Raw genomic sequence first — 23,637 nt, 5'->3', positions numbered from 1 at the left:
ACATGTTTTATTATTCTAAGCAAAACAAAGTTATGCTCACATTGTAGTGGAATGATATTAATTTGATGTTGCATCTAGTTACAGCATTAGGCTTTATCTGTATGTTTACTATTTTATAAATATGATGAAGTTTAATAGTAAGGTACTAAAATACATTTGACCAGCAGAAATCCACCAAGAGCTGCAAATGTAGTTGATTTATACACAATGTTAACAGAATGGTGGCTGGTTCATTGTGCTTATTTAGCAAGGAAACAAAACATGGAGACTGTTGGAGAGTAAAGAAATTTACATTAGTTGCCCAGATAGCCAGGTATTCTCTAGTACATTTTTAAGACAGATTTTGTTTTTTGGTACTTACGTGATAACAATATTCATTTTATGTAAATGACAAGGTAAACACAGAACAAATACTTCAACAAGACACAAAGTTCTAAATATACACAGTTCTTTACAGACAGCTTTTGCTGACTATTGTAACAAGATCTAGATTTTTTTTTTTGCCAGTCCTGGGCTTGAGCTCAAGGATGAGCACTGAGCCCCAGCACCACTTCCGGCTTTTTTCTATGTGTGTGGTACCGAGGAATTGAACCCGGGTCTTGGCGCATGCTACACAAGCACTCTACCACTAGGCCAAACTCCCGGCCCAAGATCTAGATTTTAAACCCTGAGAACTCTAGGTATCCATAAAATGGTATTTCTCATTTTATTCCTTACCGCATTGTATTTGAGCTGAAGAGCAGACTGAGAGCACAGGTGAGAATTCTTTTCAGTTGTTAGACCTCGGGACGGTGGTTCGCTAAGCCAGACCGCAGGCCACCACGCGTGGAGATAACGCATTGGCTAGGTGTGTGCGGTAGGAAGCGGGGAGAGCCGCGCCAGGACCACGACCTGGAGGAAAGGGGGCCGTTCAGAAGCATTTCCTGTGCACGATAGGAGGCCCGGCCTCGTCGTATTCCTGCTTACTGATCCACATCTGCTGGAAGGTGGACAGGCTGGCCAGGATGGAGCCTCCGATCCACACGGAGTACTTGCGCTCTGGGGGAGCGATGATCTTGATCTTCATGGTGCCGGGTGCCAGGGCCACGATCTCCTTCTGCATCCGGTCGGCGATGCCTGGGTACATGGTGCTGCCGCCAGACAGCACCGTGTTGGCGTACAGATCCCTGCGGATGTCCACATCGCACTTCAGGATGGAGTTGAAGGTGGCCTCGTGGATGCCGCGGGACTCCAGGCCCAGGAAGGAAGGCTGAAACATGGCTTCCGGGCATCGGAAGCGTTCGTTGCCTATGGTGATGACCTGGCCGTCCGGGAGCTCGTAGCTCTTTTCGAGGGACGAGGCTGTGGCGGCGGAGGCGCTCACCATCTCCTGCTCAAAGTCCAGGGCGACGTAGCACAGCTTCTCCTTGACGTCGCGCACGATCTCCCGCTCGGCGGTGGTGGTGAAGCTGTAGCCCCGCTCGGTCAGGATCTTCATGAGGTACTCCGTCAGGTCTCTCCCGGCCAGGTCCAGGCGCAGGATGGCGTGGGGCAGCGCGTAGCCCTCGTAGATGGGCACGGCGTGTGTGACCCCGTCTCCAGAGTCCATCACGATCCCCGTGGTGCGGCCCGAGGCGTAGAGGGACAGCACCGCCTGGATGGCCACATACATGGCCGGGGTGTTGAAGGCCTCGAACATGATCTGGGTCATCTTTTCCCGGTTGATCTTGGGGTTGAGGGGGGCCTCGGTGAGAAGCACGGGGTGCTCGTCGGGCGCCACGCGCAGCTCGTTGTAGAAGGTGTGGTACCAGACCTTCTCCATGTCGTCCCAGTTGGTGACGACGCCGTGCTCGATGGGGTACTTCAGGCTCAGGATGCCTCTCTTGCTCTGGGCCTCGTCTCCCACGTAGCAGTCCTTCTGACCCATGCCGACCATCACACCCTGGTGCCGAGGGCGCCCCACCATGGAGGGGAACACGGCCCTGGGGGCGTCGTCACCCCCAAAACCTGCCTTGCACATCCCTGACCCATTGTCCACAACCAAGGCCGTCAGCTCGTCATCCACCATGGTGCTAGCTGGAGTCGTCTAGATGGGCCAACGGAAGGAAAGCAGAGGGAACAGTCTAGATGCGCCAGAGAAAGAGGGGACAGAGCTGCTTTCGGCCAGGGCCACCTGCGTTCTGACCACAGGTATTTAAAGGACTGCATTGACCACACCCGCGACCTCCCCCCGTCGGTTCCCAGCATCTCTGGGTGGAGCCACCACTGAGGTATTAATAATGATGATGATTAATAGACCCTTCATAGGTTACCAAGTGGCCAAATCTCAGGTTACTGTAATTAGGCGGCCCACACAAGCTGCCGGCTTGCTTGGCCGGATCTCCAGATAGTTATGAAGCACTGGGGGAGAGAAAGGCAAGATGAAAGAAGGCCGGTGGTGGGGGTGGGTGACACCCCTACAAAAACCATCGACTCCTTAGTTTGCCCTCTGGATCTCTTTTCTCTACACTAGCTTTGACTTTTCAGATTTACTGTATGGTTCTTATGAAGGGTCTGAGGTTTGTAATCTTCATTCTTTCAAGGTTTCCCTTTCCATTGGGTTCCTAATCCTACAGGATGTCATCATGATTGAAGCTGCTTTAATGAGCGAAAATAATGAATGTCCAAGTGGGACCCGACAGCTATAATTATAATGCCCTTGTGCACTGTAAAAGGTAATGATACTTAACAGCTTCAAATTCATCGGAGATAAGTTAAATAGGGTGATCAATAATGCAAACCAACATAGATTTTTTTTTCTTGATGTAAATTTACAATCACTAATTTTTATTGCATGCTTAAGACACATAGATTTTTCCTTAGGTTAATTGGCTCCATGTTGGCTGAATGGAGGCAGAAAGGCAATGTTCTTCCATGATTTATTCATTAAAATACAGAGTTAAAATGAGTCTAGATGCAGTAATTTAAGTTATACAACAATGAACAACAAGACAGACTTAAATTATATATTTGAGCTGATGTTTAAAATATTTTTTATCATTGCTATAATTCTAGCTACTCAGGAGGCTGAGATCTGAGGATCATGGTTCAAAGCTGAAAATCCATGAAATCCTTATCTCTAATTAACCACTAGAAAACTTGAAAGTTATGTGGTAGCCTTGAGCTGAAGAGCTCAGGGTCAGCACCCAGACTCTGAGTTCATACCCCACAACTGAAAAAAAATGTGTAAATATATATATATATATATATATATACACACACACACCTATATATTGCCTTTAAGAGACATACATCATTAATAGGATCAAACCTCTTTGAACTTATTAAATTCTTCATAACTGAAATAGTCTTCTTTTTCTTCCATTTTATATGATATGTTATGTTTAATAGAGAAATATAGACAACCTGATAAGATATGTACCCATGATAAAATGTAGGATATTGTAATGTGTTACAAAGAAAGCAGTAATTAAACAAAGCTCATTACTTCTGGTGACATACATTTTAGATAAAGAGGATGTATCTTTTGTTATCAGTTTTTCTAAAGCAAAATGCTATTTTATATTCATATCTGAGTCACCTTTATTTTCCTTCCTTCTCATTTTCCTTCCTTTTTTCCTTTCTTCTTTCTCCAAGAAAGCACATCTATTAAGTAGTAACAGCATCCCTTCATTCAAAGCCAACAAAACTAATTAGCCTGTGTCTTTGGAAAGTCAAAATATATTGTGATCCCTTGGGTATATCATATTGTTGCAGTATCTCACTTTGTTATCTGATATATTGAATTTATTTGTATTTGGTTATTTGAAATTTGATAGGGAAGGGGGGAAAACCAAGACGGGTAGGGGGGTTGGGGGGAGGGTTATGGGTACCAAGACATGTGAAAGGATATCAATGTATGTGAATTAATGCACCTTCTATCTGGCAAATATCATGTAACCCTTTTATTAATTACAATAAAAAATTAAAAAAAAGATATATTGTGAGTGTCTTCATCCACAACTTCATATAGAATAATTTTTATTGTAATTAATAGAAGGGTTACATGATATTTGCCAGATAGAAGGTACATGTTAACAATCATTGCTCATGTTTTTGTCCCCATTTTCCGCCCCACACCCTCCCTTCATCTTGTTTTCCCTCTTCCCTATCCTATTTCAAATAAACAAATATATATATATATATAATATATCAGATAACACAGTAAGATGAGAATAACATAGTACGTTAAGAACAACAGTCACACCTTATATGTCTCTTGTTTCTGTATCTTGGAGGTTCTTTCATTAGCCTCATCCTATATGGCCTTATGTATCTAGGTTTTGCACTGTTGTAATCCTCTGCTAGGAGAGTCCAAGGTTTATACTAATTATTACAAATGAGGGAAACTATTGAGCCTATGTTCCTTTAAATCTGGCTTACTTCACTATATGATTTTTTTCTAAGTATATAGAATAATTTTTTTCTCTGGTTTAATCTTTAAAACAAAGTACCTTTAGACTGTGCCTTTTTTGTTATAAATCAGCAGTGGCCAAATGTGTGTTTCAATGTAAGATTCCTTCTTGTGCTTTGGAACCCACCAGGACTAAATTATCTTTTAATCCTTTCTGAAACTGAAAGTTTTCCCTGTATCATTGCTAATGAACTAATCTTCTAACCCAACTGATTTTTTTCATATATTTTTTGTTGTAATTAATAGAAGGGTTACATTATATGCACCAGATAGAAAGTGCATTATTTCACATACATTGATACCCTTTCTCATGTCTTGGTCCCCATTTCCCTCCCCCCACCCCACCCCTCATTTTATTCTCCCCCCTTCCCTATCCGATTTCAAATAACCAAATACACATATATACAATATATCAGATAACAAGGTGAAATATTGTAACAATATGAGATAACCAAGGGACAGCAAAAGAGATAAGAGATAACATAGTACATTAAGGACAACAATCACTCATTATATGGCTTTTGTTTCTATATCCGGGAGGTCCTTTCATTTAGCGTCATACTATATAGCCTTATGTATCTAGGTTTTGTTCTATTGTAAATCTCTGCTAGGAAAGCCCAAGGTTTCTATTGATTATGACAAATGAGGGAAAACATTGAGCCTATGTTCCTTTGAGTTTGGCTTACTTCACTTAATATGATTTTTTTCTAGGTCTTTTCATTTCCTTACAAATGGGGCAATGTGGTTCTTTCTGACAGCAGCATAGGATTCCATTGTGTATAAATACCACATCTTGTTGATCCACTCATCAACTGAGGGACATCTAGGTTAGTTCCATATCTTTGCTATTAACTCAATTGATTTTATAAACTTTCTTTCATATATGTGGCACAATCAAATTTTGATTAAAACAATTTCTAATTGCTATAGAATGATGCTCCTGGAAATTTTTTTTAAATTGTATTTTATTGTTGGGATAATGTATAGAGGGGCTGCAGTTAAATTCATCAGGTAGTGGGTACATTCTTTCTTGAACCTTGATACCCCTTCAGAATGCTTTTTTTCAAAAAACAAAGTACCTTTTATCAAACTGGGTTCATCTTACAAAATAGAAAACATAATCCAGGTCCCCACTGATGAATGTTGCAAACTATATGTAGCAGGTATAGCCTTGCACCCTAGAAAGGAAGACTGTTGATATTGTATTCATACAGCCTCACTTATCGCAAGCATGTGGCTGATGTGGAGTTTTGGTAATGTGCTGGCTTCTATTTGGTTTAGTGTCCCAAAGGAAAGTTTTGTTACTAATGTATTGTTATTATAGTTAAATTAGCTTCTAATAGTAGAACAGAGCATATCATAATTCAATGGCCATTAAAATGTCATTGTTTTAGTCTGGCTAAATTTGAAATGGTAGAAGAACTTGTGTAAGTGAACATAGGAATCTTAGTTTTCAAATATTGGGCTCTAGGGAAGGAAGTCAGGGATTCTCTTCTGCAGGTACTAGGTATTATATCTAACCAGAATTTGAAGATGTTTAGCTTAACTAAACCTGGAAGGCCTTTTGTAGTTAATTAATTTCTGAAAGCCCATCATCTCATTTTCTTGTGCATTTAACCTAGTTTGAGTACCCATTGTGAAACTACAATATGGTCATTGTATGTGAGGACAACCCCTCCTGAGGTGACTTCCATGGTGAATAGAAGTAGTTGTCTTATATAACCTAGGATGTCTTTATTTAGTCCATATGTACTAAGCATTGGTAATATTCTGGTGAATACAGCAGTCTCATTTTACAGAGTCTTTTGTTTGCCTTTCCCCACATTCTTCCCATGTAAAGAGTCTCATTCACCTGTAGTACTTTCTTAGTGGAGATGTGCAACATGTTTATTAGATAGTGTGATGTATTCACTATGTGCTGTTTTTGTTTGCCCTGGTCATGGGGCTTGAAATCTGAGCCTGGGTGCTGTCCCTGAGCTCTTCAGCTTAAGGTCACTGTCCTATCCCTTGAGCCTCAGCATCACTTCCAGTTTTCTAGTGGTTAATTGGAGATAAGAGTCTCATGGATTTTAGTGCCCAAGCTGGCTTTGAACCATGATCCTCAGATCTCAGCCTCCTGAGTAGCTAGGATTACAGGTGTGAGCCACTGCACCCGGCTTATGTGCTTATTTTTTAAATTGATAAGTAGATACGACTGACCACTTTTGAAAATCTCATTTGTTTGTGATTAAATATCACCTCAAGTTTACTTTTTATGTTGATAAAATGGTTCAATTTTAGTATGTTATGAACTGTAAATATACACTCTGGAGAAATTCCAAACACATGGGCTTTCAAATTTTCTTTTCTCTTTTTTGTTTTTTTGGCCAGTCCTGGTGCTTGTACATAGGGCCTAATCACTGTCCTTGGCTTTCTCAAGGATAGAACTACCACTTAAGCCACAACACCACTTCTGGCCTTTTTTCTATGTATGTGGTGCCGAGGAATCAAACTTGGGTCTTCGTGCATGCTAGACAAGCACTCTAGTAGGCCAAACACCAGCCCTCCCAAATCAATAATAATTACCAATAAATTTTGTAGTAATTTTCTGGCTAGTTGTTTTAATATAGAAATCTTTGTTAGAAATAAAAATAATGTGAAAAATTTAAAGTGTCATGGATTTCTTCCCAAATGAGACATGAGATACCCTGAGACAGGCCTGGACAGAGGCAGGTAACAGTGGTTTGGTGAGGTACCTCTTGACCAGTTCCAGGATGTACTTAGAAGGAAAACCCAGATGCAAGCATCATTTTCATGATGCAGCTTGCCAAAGTCTAGGCCTCCAGCCAGCACCATCCTACTAGCCATGAATAATTGTAGGGTTTACTCTACAGGGTACTAAATCTCCCCTTTGTTGTTGAAACTTCAGAAATGGAACTTATGGTAGTTCTTAATAAATGACATTGCAAAACCTTTGGCTATTTCAATTGACCAGCAAACACAGTTGCTAAGAATAGGCAGAGATTTTGGTATGTGGTGGATGGACCTTTGGGTATGTTGTGATTCTAAGAAGAATCTAAGTGGAGGAAATTTGTGCAATCAGAAGCATTCACAGAAGCTCATCCATGACTGATAGAAAGCACATAAGCCTCCAAGATTGTGAGTTATATTCAGATCCTGTACGGCGGAGGAAGAACAAGAAAAGCCATGATTACAAATCACTAGAATGTTCGTCCCATGCTAAATGTTTCATTTGCACATTAGTTTTTGAAAAATCTTCATAGCAACCTGGATGAGGCACATGGAACCATCTCCCCATTTTAGGAGTTTGAAACTGAAACAATAAACTCACCAAAGATATTGAGATGATATCTCATGTCAATCTCAAGATTTTAACCCAAGCAAACTAAACACACAACCCAAGCTTTGCTCAAGATGAAAGAAAGGCCAGAAGAAATGGTAGAGAACCTGAGGGGGTTGGCTCCCCACTGAGAGAGGAGGTCAGCAGTGATCACTCCTACAAAGTCTGTGTGCCCTGTCAGCAATGACTATCGGAAAGTTTCCAAATGCCAACTCAGATCATTCACATCAAGATCTCCTCCTCTCAGAGTGGAGGAAAAGAAATGAAGTTAATGCCTGGAAGAAGAAAGAGGAACATTTGCAAGAGGCAAATCTCCCATTATGTAAAATAAGCAAATGGTGTAGAGTGAATTCCAGAGGATGTAGCTGGATAGATGATTGGCTGTGAGGAATAAAACCTACATCAGGAAGACAAATGTGCCCTTTGGGACGCAGTCCCTATGGGAAGTATAGCCTGCTTGGTAGGTATCAGTTTTCAGATCCCAAATGACACTGTTTTCAGACACACAGATTTGATTCCTGGTCTGTAGCAAATGTACAAAAAGTTGTAGAAAGTTGGTCAGTGGCTCTAGTTTTAGGATGCGGAAGGAGCATGGGAGAGCCTGCCTGGTGTCAAAATAAAGGCCCTCATGATTAGACCACTACAAGCTGCAAGGAAGGATTCCTTTGTGAGCTGATGAGCTAAGCCAATTCACAGAATGTGAGTGACCCAGAGCCTGCAGGGAAGCTCTCAGAGTTGGAGAAAAACAACTGTGAATCCAGTTGTGACCTGAGGCAGATGGTGCAGAGATCATAAGTCCTGAAAAAGCGAATTATCAAATCGAGTCTGTCCTAAAAAGACAAAACACAAAAAAGAAATAGAGATGAAAAAATGCTTTATGTTTACTGGGTTGTGGTTGGCCTTTATCTTCATTCTGTTGAAGCTGATTCTGTGACTGAAGGTCACATCTGATTTCTTCCACATTTTGATTTGGATCACACAGAATTGCCTGTTTAGTTGTAACTGACAGAGCAGGCTTACAAATGGTCAAATGCTAGAGCATACTCTCGTTGCATGGACAGCCTGCTGCTGTAGAAATGTTCTGTCCTGGGTAAAGGACTTTGGAGGAGGAGAATGCAAGATGAAAAGGTTAATTCTGTTTTGGGAGGATCTTCTAGATCTTGTCCAGGGGAAAAATTTGCTAATTGGTGGGATATAACTCAATGTAGTTTTGTTTTATTTTAGCTAATGTCTGCTGTTGCCTGGGATCAATACACATGAGGTGAGAGGATATTGAGCTTTGTAGTTTAGGGAAGCAGCAGTTCTAAGATTTCAGGAAACACAGGGAAGGAATTGTATCCGGTATCTGGAACTTCTGAGGATTTTCTTAGTTCCCCAATGGCTGACATCAGGGCAGTTTGTGATCTGCTGACAGAAAAAGGATATATGGGAAGAAAGCCCTATTGGGGTGAGGTTTAGGAGAGAAGGGATACAGAAGTAAAATAGGAGACCTAGATGAAGCTCTATTGGTTTCCTTTCTCTTATTTGTGATTCACCCAGTCTAGGAAAGAGGACACCCATAAGATTCAAGAAAAGACAAAGCTATCTGCAGTGTAGATTCTGGTTTATGGTTATGTCTTCTTTGTCCTATACAGTGTTTAACAAACATTACTGAATTTTTAGCTTTAAAAGTGTATATAATAAGTAGATTTATGAGTTGTCATTTCTCTTGCAAAAAAATAGAAAATCAAGCAACAGTAGCACTTCATTTCTAAACTATAGCTGAATAGTAGTTAAACCCCTCAGAAGGGGTTAGTATTCTCCTTAATTCAGGCCCCAACACTTTCTTTTTTTCCATATATTTTTTATTGTAATTAATAGAAGGGTTACATTGTATTCACCAGATAGAGGGTGCATTACTTCACATACATTGATACCTTTCTCATGTCTTTTGGTCTCCATTTCCCTCCCTCTTCCCCTACCCCTCATCTTGTTTTCCCCCCTTCCCTATCTGATGTCAAATAACCAAATACACATATAAACAATATATCAGATAACAAGGTGAAATATTGTAACAATATGAGATAACCAAGGGACAGCAAAAGAGATAAGAGATAACATAGTACATTAAGGACAACAATCACTCATTATATGGCTTTTGTTTTTGTATCCGGGAGGTCCTTTCATTTAGCGTCATACTATATAGCCTTATGTATCTAGGTTTTGTTCTATTGTAAATCTCTGCTAGGAAAGCCCAAGGTTTCTATTGATTATGACAAATGAGGGAAACCATTGAGCTTATGTTCCTTTGAGTCTGGCTTACCTCAGTTAATATGATTTTTTCTAGGTTTTTTCATTTCCTTACAAATGGGGCAATGTGATTCTTTCTTACAGCAGTATAGAATTCCATTGTGTATAAGTACCACATCTTGTTGATCCACTCATCAACTGAGGGGCATCTAGGTTGGTTCCATATCTTTGCTATGGTAAGTAGTGCTGCAATGAACATCGTTGTGCTAGTGGATTTAGTATGTCCTTGTTTCTGGACAATTGGTTAAAGGCCAAGTAGTGGAATTGCTGGATCAGAGGGGAGCTCTATGTTTAGTGTCTTGAGTAACTGCCATACTGTTTTCCATAGTGGTTGAATGAGTTTGCACTCCCACCAACAGTGTAACAGTGATCCCTCCTGGCCACATCCCCTCCGGCATCTGTTGTTATTAAATTTCTTGATCATGGCCATTCTAACGGGAGTGAGGTAGAACTTTAGAGTTGTTTTGATTTGCATTTCTTTTATGGCCAGAGATGTTGAGCATTTCTTCATGTTTCCATAGGCCATTCTTATTTCTTAGGTCCCGATCCTTTTGCAGGTGCTAAATTCCAAAGTATTCTGATAAACAATTCTTCTCCCAAATGATTCTGAAGACCAGTGTCTTCAAGCACTAAACTTCTCTGCCCTGGTTTGGTCCTGCCATGACTAAGGAAATATATGATTTTTGATTATGATGAAGCCAGGTTTGTAAACTTGACAGGTTTGTAAACTGGGCCATTCAGAACTTCCTAAAGTCCTAGTTTCCAGCTCTGTGAATGGAAGCTACTAATTGGATTTCCCTCATAAAGTTGTCTTGGGGTTCACATGAGATGATGCCTATTAAATGTTCAGCAGAGCAACAGTTCACTAACTACCAGCAGCAAACATAGCATTTCCCATTACTTCTCAGGAGGCCAACGCAGCTCTGGCTCATTGAGTGTCCTCACTGTGCCAGGGGAAGGGAGGTGAACAGAACATTTCTGGCAAGGATCCTGATGGGGTCTGAGACAACCCTGTACAGGAAGAAGGAATCTAGGGTCAACACCAAGGAAAGGGAATTTGGGGGCCCCTGAAGGGAGGTGGATAATTGGTGAAAGTTCTTGAGGTAAAAACATGCCTTTATTTCACTTGAGTGTTCAAACAGGGTTGTTGATTATGCTGTTGTGTCAGAGGTGGCTGTGTTCTGGATAGATAGAGAAACAAAATTGCTTTGAGGGGTTTATTGATCTAAGACAAGGTAAGGAGTCTGGCTAATGGATCTAAGTGTAGTGCTTTTCCTATTCCTGGGGTTTGGAGTTCTGAGACATCTGTTTGTTTTGTTAGCTCCCTGTCCTGGCTTGATTCCATCTGAGTCCTGTGGTATAGCTGAGCATCATGCTTGGACAGGGGTTTGGGAGAGAATGTGGTAGCCCATGTAAGTACCATGTAAGTGGCCCTGACATCTGGAACCACATCTGCTGCATAATCAGTGATGGTCACTTGGCAGAAACTAACTATCCGGAACTACCTAGTGCATAACGAGACATCAGGGAAGTTATAAGCATTGGTTTGAATCACACTTCCTACTGGCTTGTGTGCCATTTACCTGCCCAGCAAGGCAATTTTGATTGTGTTTTATTTTGTAGCATAGACATTTATCTATGCAGTTAGAATTTTCAACACTGAATGGATCTTCATTTGATTCTTAGTTTGTAATTCACAATCCTATGTGGACAATGGCAGAGAAATACAATATACTCCTACTATACACTTGAGAATGCTTATGGAATGATCTCATTTGTCACATTATTTGTTAAGGTTTCAATGACCAATGGTACTGTTGAGTCTTGTCTGCTGCATAGGAAAAAAAAACTAGTGGTATTACCCAGAAGTAAGATTTGATCTCATCACATAGGCTTACTTCCTGACCTAAGTAAGGCAGTAGATGGAACAGAGGGGAAAATATTCAGTTGGTTCTAGGGCTCTAGATGGTCCCATATTTCTCATTTTAGGCACTCAGGTGACTTGGAGAAAGCCACCTAGCATCTGTAGTCTTTATTTTTTCACTTATGAAATGAAATTAAGACATGTCTTGTTCATTCTGGCAGGTTTAACACATCTGTTTATCTGCATGTTCTCTACAAATACCACTGTACTTAGAGTAAGGAAATAAAAGGGCTTTAAGAGTGACTACAATGAAAACAGAAGAGCATATCACAGCTAGAATGTTTTCTTTTTCTTTTTCTTTTCTTTCTTTTTTTTCCAGTCCTGGGCCTTGAACTCAGGTCCTGGGTACTGTCCTTGGGGTTTCTCAAGGCTAGAGCTCTACCACTTGAGCCACAACAACACTTCTGGCTTTTTCTATGTATGTGGTACCGAGGAATCAAGCCTGGGTCTTTGTGCATGCTAGGCAAGCGCTCTACCACTAGGCCAAACTCCTGGCCAGATATAATATTTTCTTTTTTCTCTGAACTTCTGGTTCTGGTGCATGAACTCAGGGCATACTCTGATCGTCAGATCTCAGTTTCCCAAGTAGCTAAGGCACAGGCCTGAGCCACTGATTCCTGGCACAGCGGTCACATTTCTAAACAAGAAACAGGTAAACAAATGGAAACTAAGATGACTGGATTCCAGCAGTATGGGAAGGCCCAAATGCAAAAGTGTTCTTACTGGAGAGGCCCAGAAAAGCTCAGGAATGGAGATGAGGCACTTCTAAAAGTGAGGGTACAATAGGTTAGGAATAGAAAAACACACCAATGACACAAATAAACAGAAAATAAGTAAAAGATTCATTTATCCATTCACTTACTCATTCATCCACTATCCATGCAAATAACACACACACACACACATACACACACACACACACACACACACACACACTCTCCACCCTCTCCCTCTTCCCCTTCCTCTCCCCCTCCCTCTCTCTCCCCCTCCCTCCCTTTTTCCCTTCCTCCCTCCTTGCCCCCCCCCTCTCTCTCTCACACACACACACACACACACACACACACACACACACACACACACACACACACACATTATATTTGGCTAGTTACTAGAAAAAGCCTTTGCCTTCTGATTTAAACATTCATGACTTAAACACTTACAGTGTAAACAATGTGAACATTTATAATTTTAAAAGCACAGGGAGTGCCTTTGATGGATGATTTTCTCAGAACTATGCTGCAGAGGAAAAGCTATGCAGAAAGATAAGTCCTGTTGTGCTATTTTAGAGCCATTGGTGAACGTTGTGCTCGTCAATTAAATGTGAGAATGAAAACAGCCACTGAATCCTTTCTATTCTTACCAGACACCTGGACTTTCAGATTCATAGCACACACTTGTAAAGGAGAAAAGAAATTAATTAAAGGCATTGTAGGTGATTTTAAAAGAAAAGCAAAGTTGTTAACAATTGCTTGTCGTATACCCCAAAGAACTACCTTTTTTCCTTTTTAGTCATGTGAGTGTGAAATGTGGGCCTTCTTCAGTCTTGTGTCCTTGGACTGCAGCAAGCTATTGAAAGGAAATTCTTTTCCTCCCCTAGATGGCAGCAATGTTCTTTAGTGGGTCACTGGTCCAGCGCTCTGTTGCTAGGCAAACTTCTAATGCAGGGAGCTGCCACAGTCTCCCTCCTTAGTCTTTGCCCTCAAATTTACATAGTACATTAAGTGTGCTATTTCTATGGCTGCCTGGCATAGCAAATACACTATTTATTAATGCGACTAAATGACTCTTGCATGGAAAAATAATAGTTATGTATATTTAGTATCATTGTATTTATAGAACAGGCTTTTTCAGTATTGGCATTTTTTACATCTTTGGCTTCATAGGTCGTGTGTGTGTGTGTGTGTGTGTGTGTGTGTGTGTGTGTGTGTGTGTATGTGTAATAAATTGGGGTGCAGTGTCCTCTAAGGATATTTAGTAGTATCTCTGACCTTTATTCTGTGAGTAGCTGTAGCAGTCCATTTCACCTGACAATTTTCACAACCTAAAATGTCTCCAGAAATTGTTAAATGGCCTCTGGAGATCAGCTCTGGCATAGAATCACTGAATTAGCTTGTTTTACACTCCAGAGTTTAACCCTTATATTACACTAATTTAAAGTTTGCAGGTCTGAGTAAATGAAAGCATATCTACATATAATTTAAATGTTCTTTTTGTTTGTTTGTTTGCCTGGGAAATACTTTTCCTATAGGAAAAAAAATGAAATAGAAAAGACAGAGATACAAGTTAAAAGATGTGATGTTACACATCTCACCCTCAAGTGAGAGCACTGGATTTTTTCTTCTTGAACTTATGGTTTCTTATTAAGCATAATTACTGATTTTCTAGAGGTTAATTGGACATAAGAGTCTCTGGTGTCTTGGTGCCCGGGCTGGCTTTTGAGCCTTGATCCTCAGATCTCAGCCTCCTGAGTAGCTAGGATTACAGGCGTGAGCCACTGCTTGGCTTTTCTTTCTTTTTGTGAGATAGAGTCTTCCTACGTAGCCCAGGCTGGCTTCAAACCAAAGTCTCCATTCTCTTGCCTCAGCTTCCACAGGGCTGAGATAGATGTGTGTCACCACACCTCATTTCTTATGCCTCATCTTCAGTATAGGTGTGATTTCCAGGATAGACTAGATGGGGTTTTTTTTTTGGTGGGGGTGGGGGTGGGGGGATGAAGAAAGACAAGAAAGTTGGGTCAAAATAGGATCATTTTAGTCTTCTTCATCTAGCCCTAAGTAACAGTAATGCAATCACAGGGCAGAATACCTGTTAACGATAGGGTTTACTAGTGAGTAAGCCTGAGGCAGGTATGTGAGGGCAGAGAAAAAGGCCAGTTCTGGAGGAGAGGATCTTCTTTGAAGTTGCATATTCTTTAAATTTTCCTACTGGAAAATCCTATTGCTAGATCAAGCTCCATAAAGAATATCCATCTCCTTGGGGAGCAAGCTCTTTCTTTTCTTTTCGTTCTTTTGTTTCTTTGCGGGGCTTGAACTGTGGGCCTGGGCATTGTCTCTGAGGTCTTCAGGTAAAGGCTACTGCCCTACCCCCCGGAGCCACATCTCTACCTCTTCTCTCCTCTCCTCTCCTCTTCTCTTTCTCTTTCTCTTTCTCTTTCTTTTTTTTCTGGTCCTGAGTCTTGAACTAGCCTGAGTAGCTAAAATTACAGGTATGAACCACAAGGTTTTTTTTTTTTTTTACCCCTATGGCTTTTTTTTTGTCCTGTGATTCTTATCTTGCACAGAAGTTCCTCAGTTCTAGAGAGATCCTTTGGAGAGCTGAGTATTCACAGAATCTTCCCAGCAGTGACTTGGCCTTGTGGCCTCTGTCTGAGATGTTCAGATTCTGCCAAGTTGCAAGTAAGAAATCTTTCCACTGCAATGCAGGCCATAAAGCCCTGTGTGTGTTTCAAGAGGCTAAGGATGAGAGAGTAAGAGAAGGTCAACAGTGAACTAGGGACAATGCCAGGGATGGAACTTGATTTCCTAATTCTTGTTCCAGAACTTGAGCAGCTTGGCTCAGTGAGGGCCAGTCTGGTTCTGTTCATGGAGCTGTCATTTAGTTTTCGGCCACTTACCCACCATTTGTGAACTGTTCATAATTCCTGTGCAATTTTCCTCAGAAGAGGGAAAACAAAGACAGCAAAACAAGAGCTCCTTATGCTTTTTGCTCTGCTGTCGTCAGTGAATGAAATTGGCTGGGCAGAATACAAGCTTTTTCTTGCTACACTTGATGGAAAAAATGTTTTTGGCTGCATGAACATTTTTAGGGATGAAAATGTGTGTGTACAGTGTAAGTGCAGAAATATGTATAGCCCCAAATGAGAAGATTTGTTTTTCAAATAATAATTTCTTATTAATCTTGCCATCTCTTTTGACTGGGAGACAGAGAGATGGGTTAGAGTTACTGGATTAATCATTCAGCCAACATATATTTGAATAGACACAAATCAATTGTCACTGTCAGAGATGCTGCTAAGCCCACATCAAGTCTATGCAAATTTCATACTGAGCAGAAATAAAAGAGCCCTGTCCATGGGTACATGTCCCAGCCTGTTTGTTGGGTTTGTTTGTACAGATTAATAATACATCCAATATATGTGTCTATACTTTGAGGAAAGAGAGTAGATCCTATATTGAGTCATTAAACTTAAAAATTTCCTGAAAAGTAAGATTTTGAACAGGAAAAAGGTGGTTTTTTTTCCCCTTTCAATTCTTGGCTTGAATTCAGGGCCTGAGCACTGTCCTTGGACTTTCTCAAGGCTAGAGCTCTACCACTTGAGTCACAGCACCACTTCCAGCTTTTTAATATGTATGTGGTACCGAGGAATCGAACCCGGGTCTTCATGCATGCTAGGCAAGCACTCTATCACTAAGCCAAACTCCCGGCCCTGAAAAAGATTTTCTTAAAGGAAAAGAAAGACTATTAAGGGGGCATGGGAAACAGAAATCAATCAAATACTTATTCCAAAGGAAAAATGTATAGACATACTGGATCCTTGTCTCTGAAGTCTTTATCCTAAGGTTGAGCTAATAAAGCGTCCTCTGTGGTGTGGAAGCCATGCTGACTCTGGAAATACAGAAAAGAAAGAAGTAAGGATCCAGCATTGACTGGTAGTTGTAAACCTTTCCAGGTAATGCTAGTAGGCAGTCATCACTAAATATGATCTCAGCCTCCATCTGCCTACATTTTTGAGCTTTCATGTTGAGATGTGCGGCCTTTGCCTGGTCTCATGAGTCTGATTTCATCCCTGGCTCCCGTGTGTCCCTGGCTTATCACCAGACAGCTTTAGATTATATTTTGGAGCCAGGAGGCTGACAGGCATATCTGAAGACTCAGAGTTAGGCTATTGTGGTTTCTTTATCCTGTAATTCTAATCAATGCTATCCATCATCTCTGTCTTATTCAGGAAGGAACATCCTTTGTAGACAATGTTCAATTTATGAATGGATTGCATTCTAAAATTTGTGATTCATTTTTGGGGAACTAGAAGCAGATCTTTGTTATAACAAAGTTACAGAGAAAAGTGGGGAGTTTCAGTAGTCTGGGTAAATCTTTAAAAAGCTAGGCTGGAACTGGTCCCCAGGTAAGGGGAAGCAGTAGGGCCTTGATGTCAGGGACTTATAGGTGAGCTACGTGAGGTACTCCAACCTTAGACTCTATGGGGAAAACCATATTCTGCCTTTTTTTGGAGCCTACTTTCTGGGCCTGAAACAGCGATGGCTGCGGTGCTGGCAGGAACAGGCAGAATGCAGGCAGGGGCTGTAGAGTATCAGTATCACATAGGCCAGCCACAGGACAGCTGAGAGTATGCTGGTGAAAGCTCTCTGCCTTGATAGATGAGGAGCATTTCTCATGGATGAGTCAAAGCAAGAACCTTGCTTTGTGTGTATTGTCTTGCAAGAGACACTGCACACTTCAGACAGTGAGTCACAAAGCCATTGTTTTTCTTACCAATACAAAAGAGGCAGCTCTGTTCTCAGAATTTAGGATAAATGCCCAATGTATAGAAGGTACATTGTCTGGGTTGTCTGAGAACCAAACAGCCCTGGTTGGTTTTTCTTTGATTTTCTATGGAAAACTTAAAAGATTTTGCATGTGATTCCTTTAGAGATAAATGAAGCAGGCCTCAGAAAAAAATTTCTCCTGTGTTTATTGTTCAGAAAACTGACTAGGTAAAGGATTTAAGTTCATTTAGAAAGCAGTATTTTTTTGGCTGATGGTGATGGTACACCTATGATATTACCTATGTCAGAGGGAGAGATGGGAGAATCAGAATTTGAGACTGGCAAAGTCAGAAACACCAGGACTCTATCTGAAAAATAAAATAAAAGAAAGGTCTAAGAGTATGGTTCAAGTGGTATACTGCTTGTCCTAAGTTCAAACCCCAATACCAATGAAAAAATAAAGACAGAAGAGGAAGAACACAAGACAAAAGATTTTTATAATTGTGAATTTATTTATTATTTTTTTGCCAGCTGTGGGGCTTGAACTCAGGGCCTGAGTACTGTCCTTGAACTTTTCTCAAGGCCAGAGGTCCCACAGCATCACTTTCAGCTTTTTTCTATGTATGTGGTACCAAGGAATCAAACCCGGGTCTTCGTGCATGCTAGGGAAGCTCTCTACCACTAGGCCAAACTCCCGGCCATTGTGAATTTTATATTGCGTAACACCATATTCACAGATGCTTATCTTTTCTCCAATAATCCTCATTTTTATCTTGATTTCACATAAATTAAAATTCAATTTGTATCCAACATTCCTTTAATAAGATGGCTTGAGAATTGTGCTACTCCAGATGCAATTCAGGTTGGGGAGGGCAGAAGATCTGCACCCCACTGGAGAAGCTGTCAAAAGTCAACTATGGGATATAAAAAACAAAAAATAATGATTTCTTGTACTGCGGAGAGTATGAAAGATTTTTTTTAAAGGAAAAATTACTTCAGTCAAGCCTGAGTAAATAAAAACCCTGGAGGCCACATACAGGAGTCTTTATAGCACCCTGGGTCACAGTTGTCTCAGGGGTAAACAGAGAAGCAAATGAATGATTACAGATTCCATGGACCTGAAAAGCAGTCTAGTCTCTCAGCTTTCACAGGTGATTTCCATAATGCCTCTTCCTTCACCATGACATTTCTTTGCCATCTGTTACCTGTTTTGCAGCATGGGGTCCATTCTGAATCTTTGCACAATTATGTAAATGTGACTTCCGTAAAGTATGGGAAGGTAATGTTTCTGCCACTCATTTTGAAAGCCTTCCTTCCCATAACAGAGTCTCACACTAGACTAACTGCACCTATTATTCTTTCAATCCTTAATGTATTTTAGAAGGAAAAATTGGAAGCATTTTTCTTAAAATCATTTCTAATATGTCTTTCAATGGAAATCTTCCTTATTTTTATGATAATCTAGGATGCTTTTTAATTAAAAAAACAACAGCAACAACAAAAACTAAGGTCTGAGTATGGCTCTTTGGTTATTTCCAGATCAGAGACAATCTGAGTACAGTTTCTGCATACTGGTGATAGTAAAACACAGATACATACTCTGGCCCATGCTGTCACAGGGAGGTGGGGTGGGGAGGGGGGACTGTACTCCATCTATCATTAGACAATGGAAGTACCCCCATCATCTTTCTTCTACAATCCTGTCCCTGTTATAGTAATAGACCGGAACTGATCCACAGCCATACCCAGAAGTGACAGAAAGCCAGTGTTATTGTCTTCTACTTGGGTGCATCCAGGGCGAGATGGAGGTTATGTATGGACCATTCGGAGAACAGAATGGTCAGGAAAAAAGGCAGAGATATAGAAATGAAAAAATAGAACAAGAAGTGAGTCTAGTCATAGCAAAGGAGGGTAATGTATTTAAGGGATTAAAAATTAATAAGTAAGAACTACAAACCAAATGAACTTTAGAAAAGAAGGCAGATGCTAAAGGAAAAAAAGCACTATTCAAAAGAACAGGGGCTGGGTGCTGGTGGCTCATACCTGTAGTACTAGCTATTAGGAAGCTGAGATCTGAGGATCTTGGTTCAAAGCCATCCCAGGCAGGAAAGCCTGGGAGACTCTTATTTCTAATAAAATACTCAGGAAAAGCCACAAGTGGATCTGTGGCTCAAAATGAGAGTGATACAGCACCTAGAGAGACAGAACCTAGGCCCTGAGTGCAAACCTCCGAACTGGAAAAAAAAAAAAAAGGAACAAGGTATGGCAGAAGATAGTTATTCAATTAGCATTTTACAAAACTACCAATGCCTGCTGTGTTCTAAGAGCTATGCTGAAGATACAGGCAAAGACTGTCAGAGGTCACACTGATGGAGAGGCAGAAACGAAGTGTATTAATGGCCAAACAAATCCACTTAGGGATAAATGTACATGGACAACTAATAACATAATGAATGCAGCAATAATGAAAATTTCCAGATACTACAGAGGGCTCTGCAGTAACAGTAAGACAAGAGATATAGCAGACATCCAGATAGGACTTCAGACATCCTCTGTGTATCGGTTCCACCTGAGCAGAGATGATGGAAGTTATCTGAAGGTTGGACCATGGACACATCTGGGAGAATAATCTCCAAGAGGAGAAAGAGCTATGGTGAAGTCCTGAGGCAGGATACACGTGACTGGAAGTAGGAGGAAGGGCTGAATGTATGGGTCAGAGGGAAAGGAGGGAAATAAGGAAGATGAGTTCCAGGCAGAGGCAGGCCTGGCTCCCAGAGTTCATTGTAGGTCATACAGGGAGACGGAAATCCTAAAGAAGGGTTTTAGCAGGGGTGATGACATGATCTGCTTCATTCTGGAAAGTTTTGAAGACTGGCTGGAAGGGGAAAAGGAGTGAAGTTGGCAATGTGTTAGGAAGGTCAAGCAATTGGGCAGTCAGGCTTCAATCATAGTGGTGTGGGTACAGTAGAAAATTATTCCTGATTTGTGGCATATTTTGGAAGTAGGGCTAAGAAGATTTGCTGATATATTAGAGAAGAGGCTAGAATGTTCACTTTTTCTTGACTCAACAGGATGGGTCTTTTTTTTAGAGAGGCTGAGTTTGAGGTGCCTGCTAGATACATACAAATAAGTGGTGTCAACAAGGCAACTGGATATACAAACTGGAAGAGAGGAGAGCTAGAGCTGCCTATTTTGGGGTCCTTGGCATATAAAGATCAATCTATGTGCGCTGATTTTCAAGTCCTATATTTTATATATGTCCATCTCCATACTTTTACCTATGTCTTCCTATTTCTTTTTTTCTTCTTTTCTCTATGTGTTCCATTGTCTTTGAGATCTATGAGTATACCATCCTCAAAAGGTAGGTGCAATTTGGCATTTTTCTATGAAGATTAATAAGGAAGAGAATTCTGAATCCTTAGAATACTGGGTAAAATTTGAGTCTGAAGAATAAAGTAATACAAGATTTGATGGAAAGATCACCTCTGGCTATAAGCCCTTGTGGTTGTCTGTTCTAAAAACATGGACACATACGACTCCTCCTGTGTGTCATGTTTGGCCTAGCAATGGCAGAAATAAAACTTACATGCTTAGATCTCTTCTTCGGATGAACCATATCCAGAATCATAAATGATGCGAAACAGTATAGACTAGGGAAAGCCCTGAGTCACACTGGCCCCAACCTGAGGGATGTGAGGAAATCATGAGGTACAAGATCTTTCTAGCTAAGAAATTTTATCCTCTGCAGAAACAACTTCTGGTGCTATTTGAAGTCTATAAACATGGTATTTGGTAAACTTAAAGCTAATGCTAAAATATAACTGTAGGGTCTTTTTCAGTGCCTGTGAGATGGCTGCCCTTCCTGGGAGAGTCTTAGCAACTGATTATGTCTGGGTTACTATGCAAAAAGCATTGGCAATGGGAAAGGACAGATTCAAGCTGAGATTCTGATTCTTGACTCTGTTCTTGGGCAAGAGTCACCCTTCAGAAGTCTCAGGCCACTAGTGGGCTTGACCTCACTTTTCTGCACGGAGCTGTCTCATCGGCTGAGGTCTGGGTTATCTGCTCAGGGTGGCCTTCTCCTCTTCAATATCCAACAGAAAGGGACTCTAGTGACAATAAGTAGTCCAAATGGTTTTCTGCCCAGCATCTACTCATTCACAGTCAAAGAACTGGGTCTTACCAAGGGACCCACGAATCTGGTGAAAGGTACTTTACGAATGGCATAGTGACTAGGTCTGTGAGGCAGAGGTGATGCGAAAGGTTACTCCATTTAGCTGCAGTGAAGTTTTTTCTCCTAGGGCAAACAGCTATTAGAAGCATTTCTTCTTAGCTAGCTAGCACAGATTCTTTACAAAGCTACCCTCCCAAACCCCAACAGCATAAAGAACCTCTAACTCTTTCTGAACCTTAGAATCTCCATTTATTAGATATGTATAAATAATACTTCATTCTCAGCTGTGTGGGTTCACAATAAAACAGAAATGCTTTGTGTATAATTAGATGTGCAGCAAATAATTATTACATTGTGTCATCAGAGGCATTAGGGTTGAGTGTAAGAGGGTAGACATGTCAGAAGGTAGCAGAGTTCACAGATTTCTTTTGCTGTTTATTCAAGGGCTCTATTATAAGAACTTTGCAAGTCCAAATAAATTTCCCATCCATGTAGAGAGACATGATTTTGCCTGTTCTCTTCTCATTCTGAAAGGGCATATGGCTTCCTGAGCCACATCAGTGCCTCTGGCCGTTCCTGATCTGATGCTTATCTGGATGGGTGGAGAATGTGAGTGGCTTGGCAGCCAGGTCCTGGGTGTGGTCTTAGAGGCAGTCAGTGGTAGGCGTGGGGAAAGCATGCCTGTTGTGGGTCTAGCCGGCTCCCATGTGTTCTGACCCCCTCGGAGGTAAGTGGAGCCACATTTCTTTCCTGGCAGCTGCAGAGCCCAAGCATCAGCAAAGAGCTTTGAAGTTTCCTGGGGAGAAAAGGCATTCTATAAAGAGAAGGAATGATTATTGCTTCCTGACTCTGGCGAGTTAGCAATGGTCTGGTGGATTTGGATAGCAGCAGAGGACTTCATATTTAATTGTTTGAACTTATTTTTTAATAAAAAATGAAAACTCCTCTTAGTTATATGTCAGTAGCAAGTAAAAAAAAACATCAAAACAAAAACAACACACTTAAACAATTTGAACTAAAGAACAGTATAGATATTTAAGAATCAAAAAGTAAATTAAAAGATGAAAGACACGTGATTAGCAGTCATAATGTTCAGGGAGAATTTAAATTTATTGGAATTTAGTTATTGGAATACGCTTCCAATATATCCTCAGAATTTGTTGCTACCTCTCTTTTATTGAATAGGCCTGTGGCAGGAGTTACTTTATGTTTACCTCCAATTCATTCTGTCTTCCAAGTTGTATCCTCAATGTTGCTTCACCCCTTTTGCTGCTCCCCGCTTTCCTCATCTCCTCCTCCTCTGTCCTCTAATATTCGCAAGTGCCATGTGGTTGTATTGCTTTTGCCTGTGATGATATTCACAGGCAGGTATGGGCTTCTTTTCTCTTTTGGCAGGGCCTGGGTGCTCTCCCTGAGCTTTTCCTGCTCAAGGCTACTACTCTACAACTTTGAGGCACAGTGCCATTTCTCGGTTTCTGGTGGCTAATTGGCTAGATTTGAACCACAGTCCTCATATCTCAGCTTCCTGAGTTGCTAGGACTACAGGCATGACCCACCAGTGCCCCAGTTTTTAAACATGAATTTTATATTGGACTTTAATAAACTCAAGGGAGACAGAGGGACTATAGCTGACATAGATGGCATACTTGAATAGAGCTCTACATGGATGCATTTAACATTTAGCCAATTTATTCTAGGCAAGGTGGGGCATTTCACAATAGAAAAGTTACTTAGTATCTGCAGAAGGTGTGTGACAAGAAATGCAAAAGGTAGAAACCCAGAGAAGGGGGACACTTGTCTTTGAAGATGTGATCAGGAGATGAAAGCTTTATGCAGACATGGGGTCTGTGACATCTGGGAAGGCTGGAGGCTGTGAGTGGAGCTGGGGAGGAGTCAGCAGCTATTACAGGCAGTGCGGTGAGGTAAGTCAGGAACCCAGGAGATAGAATTGAACAGAACCATGAAATTAGAGCAGAATTAAGGGGTAAGACTATG

The 23,637-nt window shown here is 41.0% G+C and overlaps 1 protein-coding gene and 1 long non-coding RNA gene across 3 annotated transcripts in view; one reads left to right on the top strand and one right to left on the bottom strand.

The window, feature by feature from the left end:
* Window positions 1-910: 910 nt before the first annotated feature.
* Actbl2 (actin beta like 2) lies at window positions 911-2,047 on the bottom strand. Of its 2 annotated transcripts, XM_090331144.1 has the most exons (2): window positions 1,919-2,047; window positions 911-1,792 (listed from the first exon to the last, which is right to left on the bottom strand). In XM_090331144.1, the coding sequence occupies exons 1-2, from the start codon at window positions 2,045-2,047 to the stop codon at window positions 911-913; spliced, it is 1,011 nt and encodes a 336-aa protein (XP_090187270.1). The 2 variants fall into 2 exon arrangements, with proteins under 2 accessions (XP_090187270.1, XP_090187269.1); XM_090331143.1 differs by having other exon boundaries at window positions 911-2,047.
* A 42-nt stretch (window positions 2,048-2,089) lies between these two features.
* Window positions 2,090-23,637, top strand: part of LOC150064467 (uncharacterized) — a 37,167-nt gene continuing 15,619 nt past the window's right edge. The window contains exons 1-2 of the long non-coding RNA XR_016535162.1: window positions 2,090-2,169; window positions 2,595-2,693. This is a non-coding gene — a long non-coding RNA (uncharacterized LOC150064467). The remainder of the gene's footprint in view (window positions 2,170-2,594; window positions 2,694-23,637) is intronic.

The sequence above is a fragment of the Megascapheus bottae genome, chromosome 4 (genome assembly GCF_031878675.1).
Source record: "Megascapheus bottae isolate mThoBot1 chromosome 4, mThoBot2.hap1, whole genome shotgun sequence".
Classification (NCBI taxonomy): domain Eukaryota; kingdom Metazoa; phylum Chordata; class Mammalia; order Rodentia; family Geomyidae; genus Megascapheus; species Megascapheus bottae.
Note: the sequence above shows the minus strand (reverse complement) of the source record. Positions and strands in the feature narration are given on the sequence as shown.

What these genes read in the sequence shown, in the direction of transcription:
- Actbl2 (XM_090331143.1), bottom strand. Translation starts at nt 2,047, where the DNA reads ATGGTGGATGACGAGCTGACGGCCTTGGTTGTGGACAATGGGTCAGGG.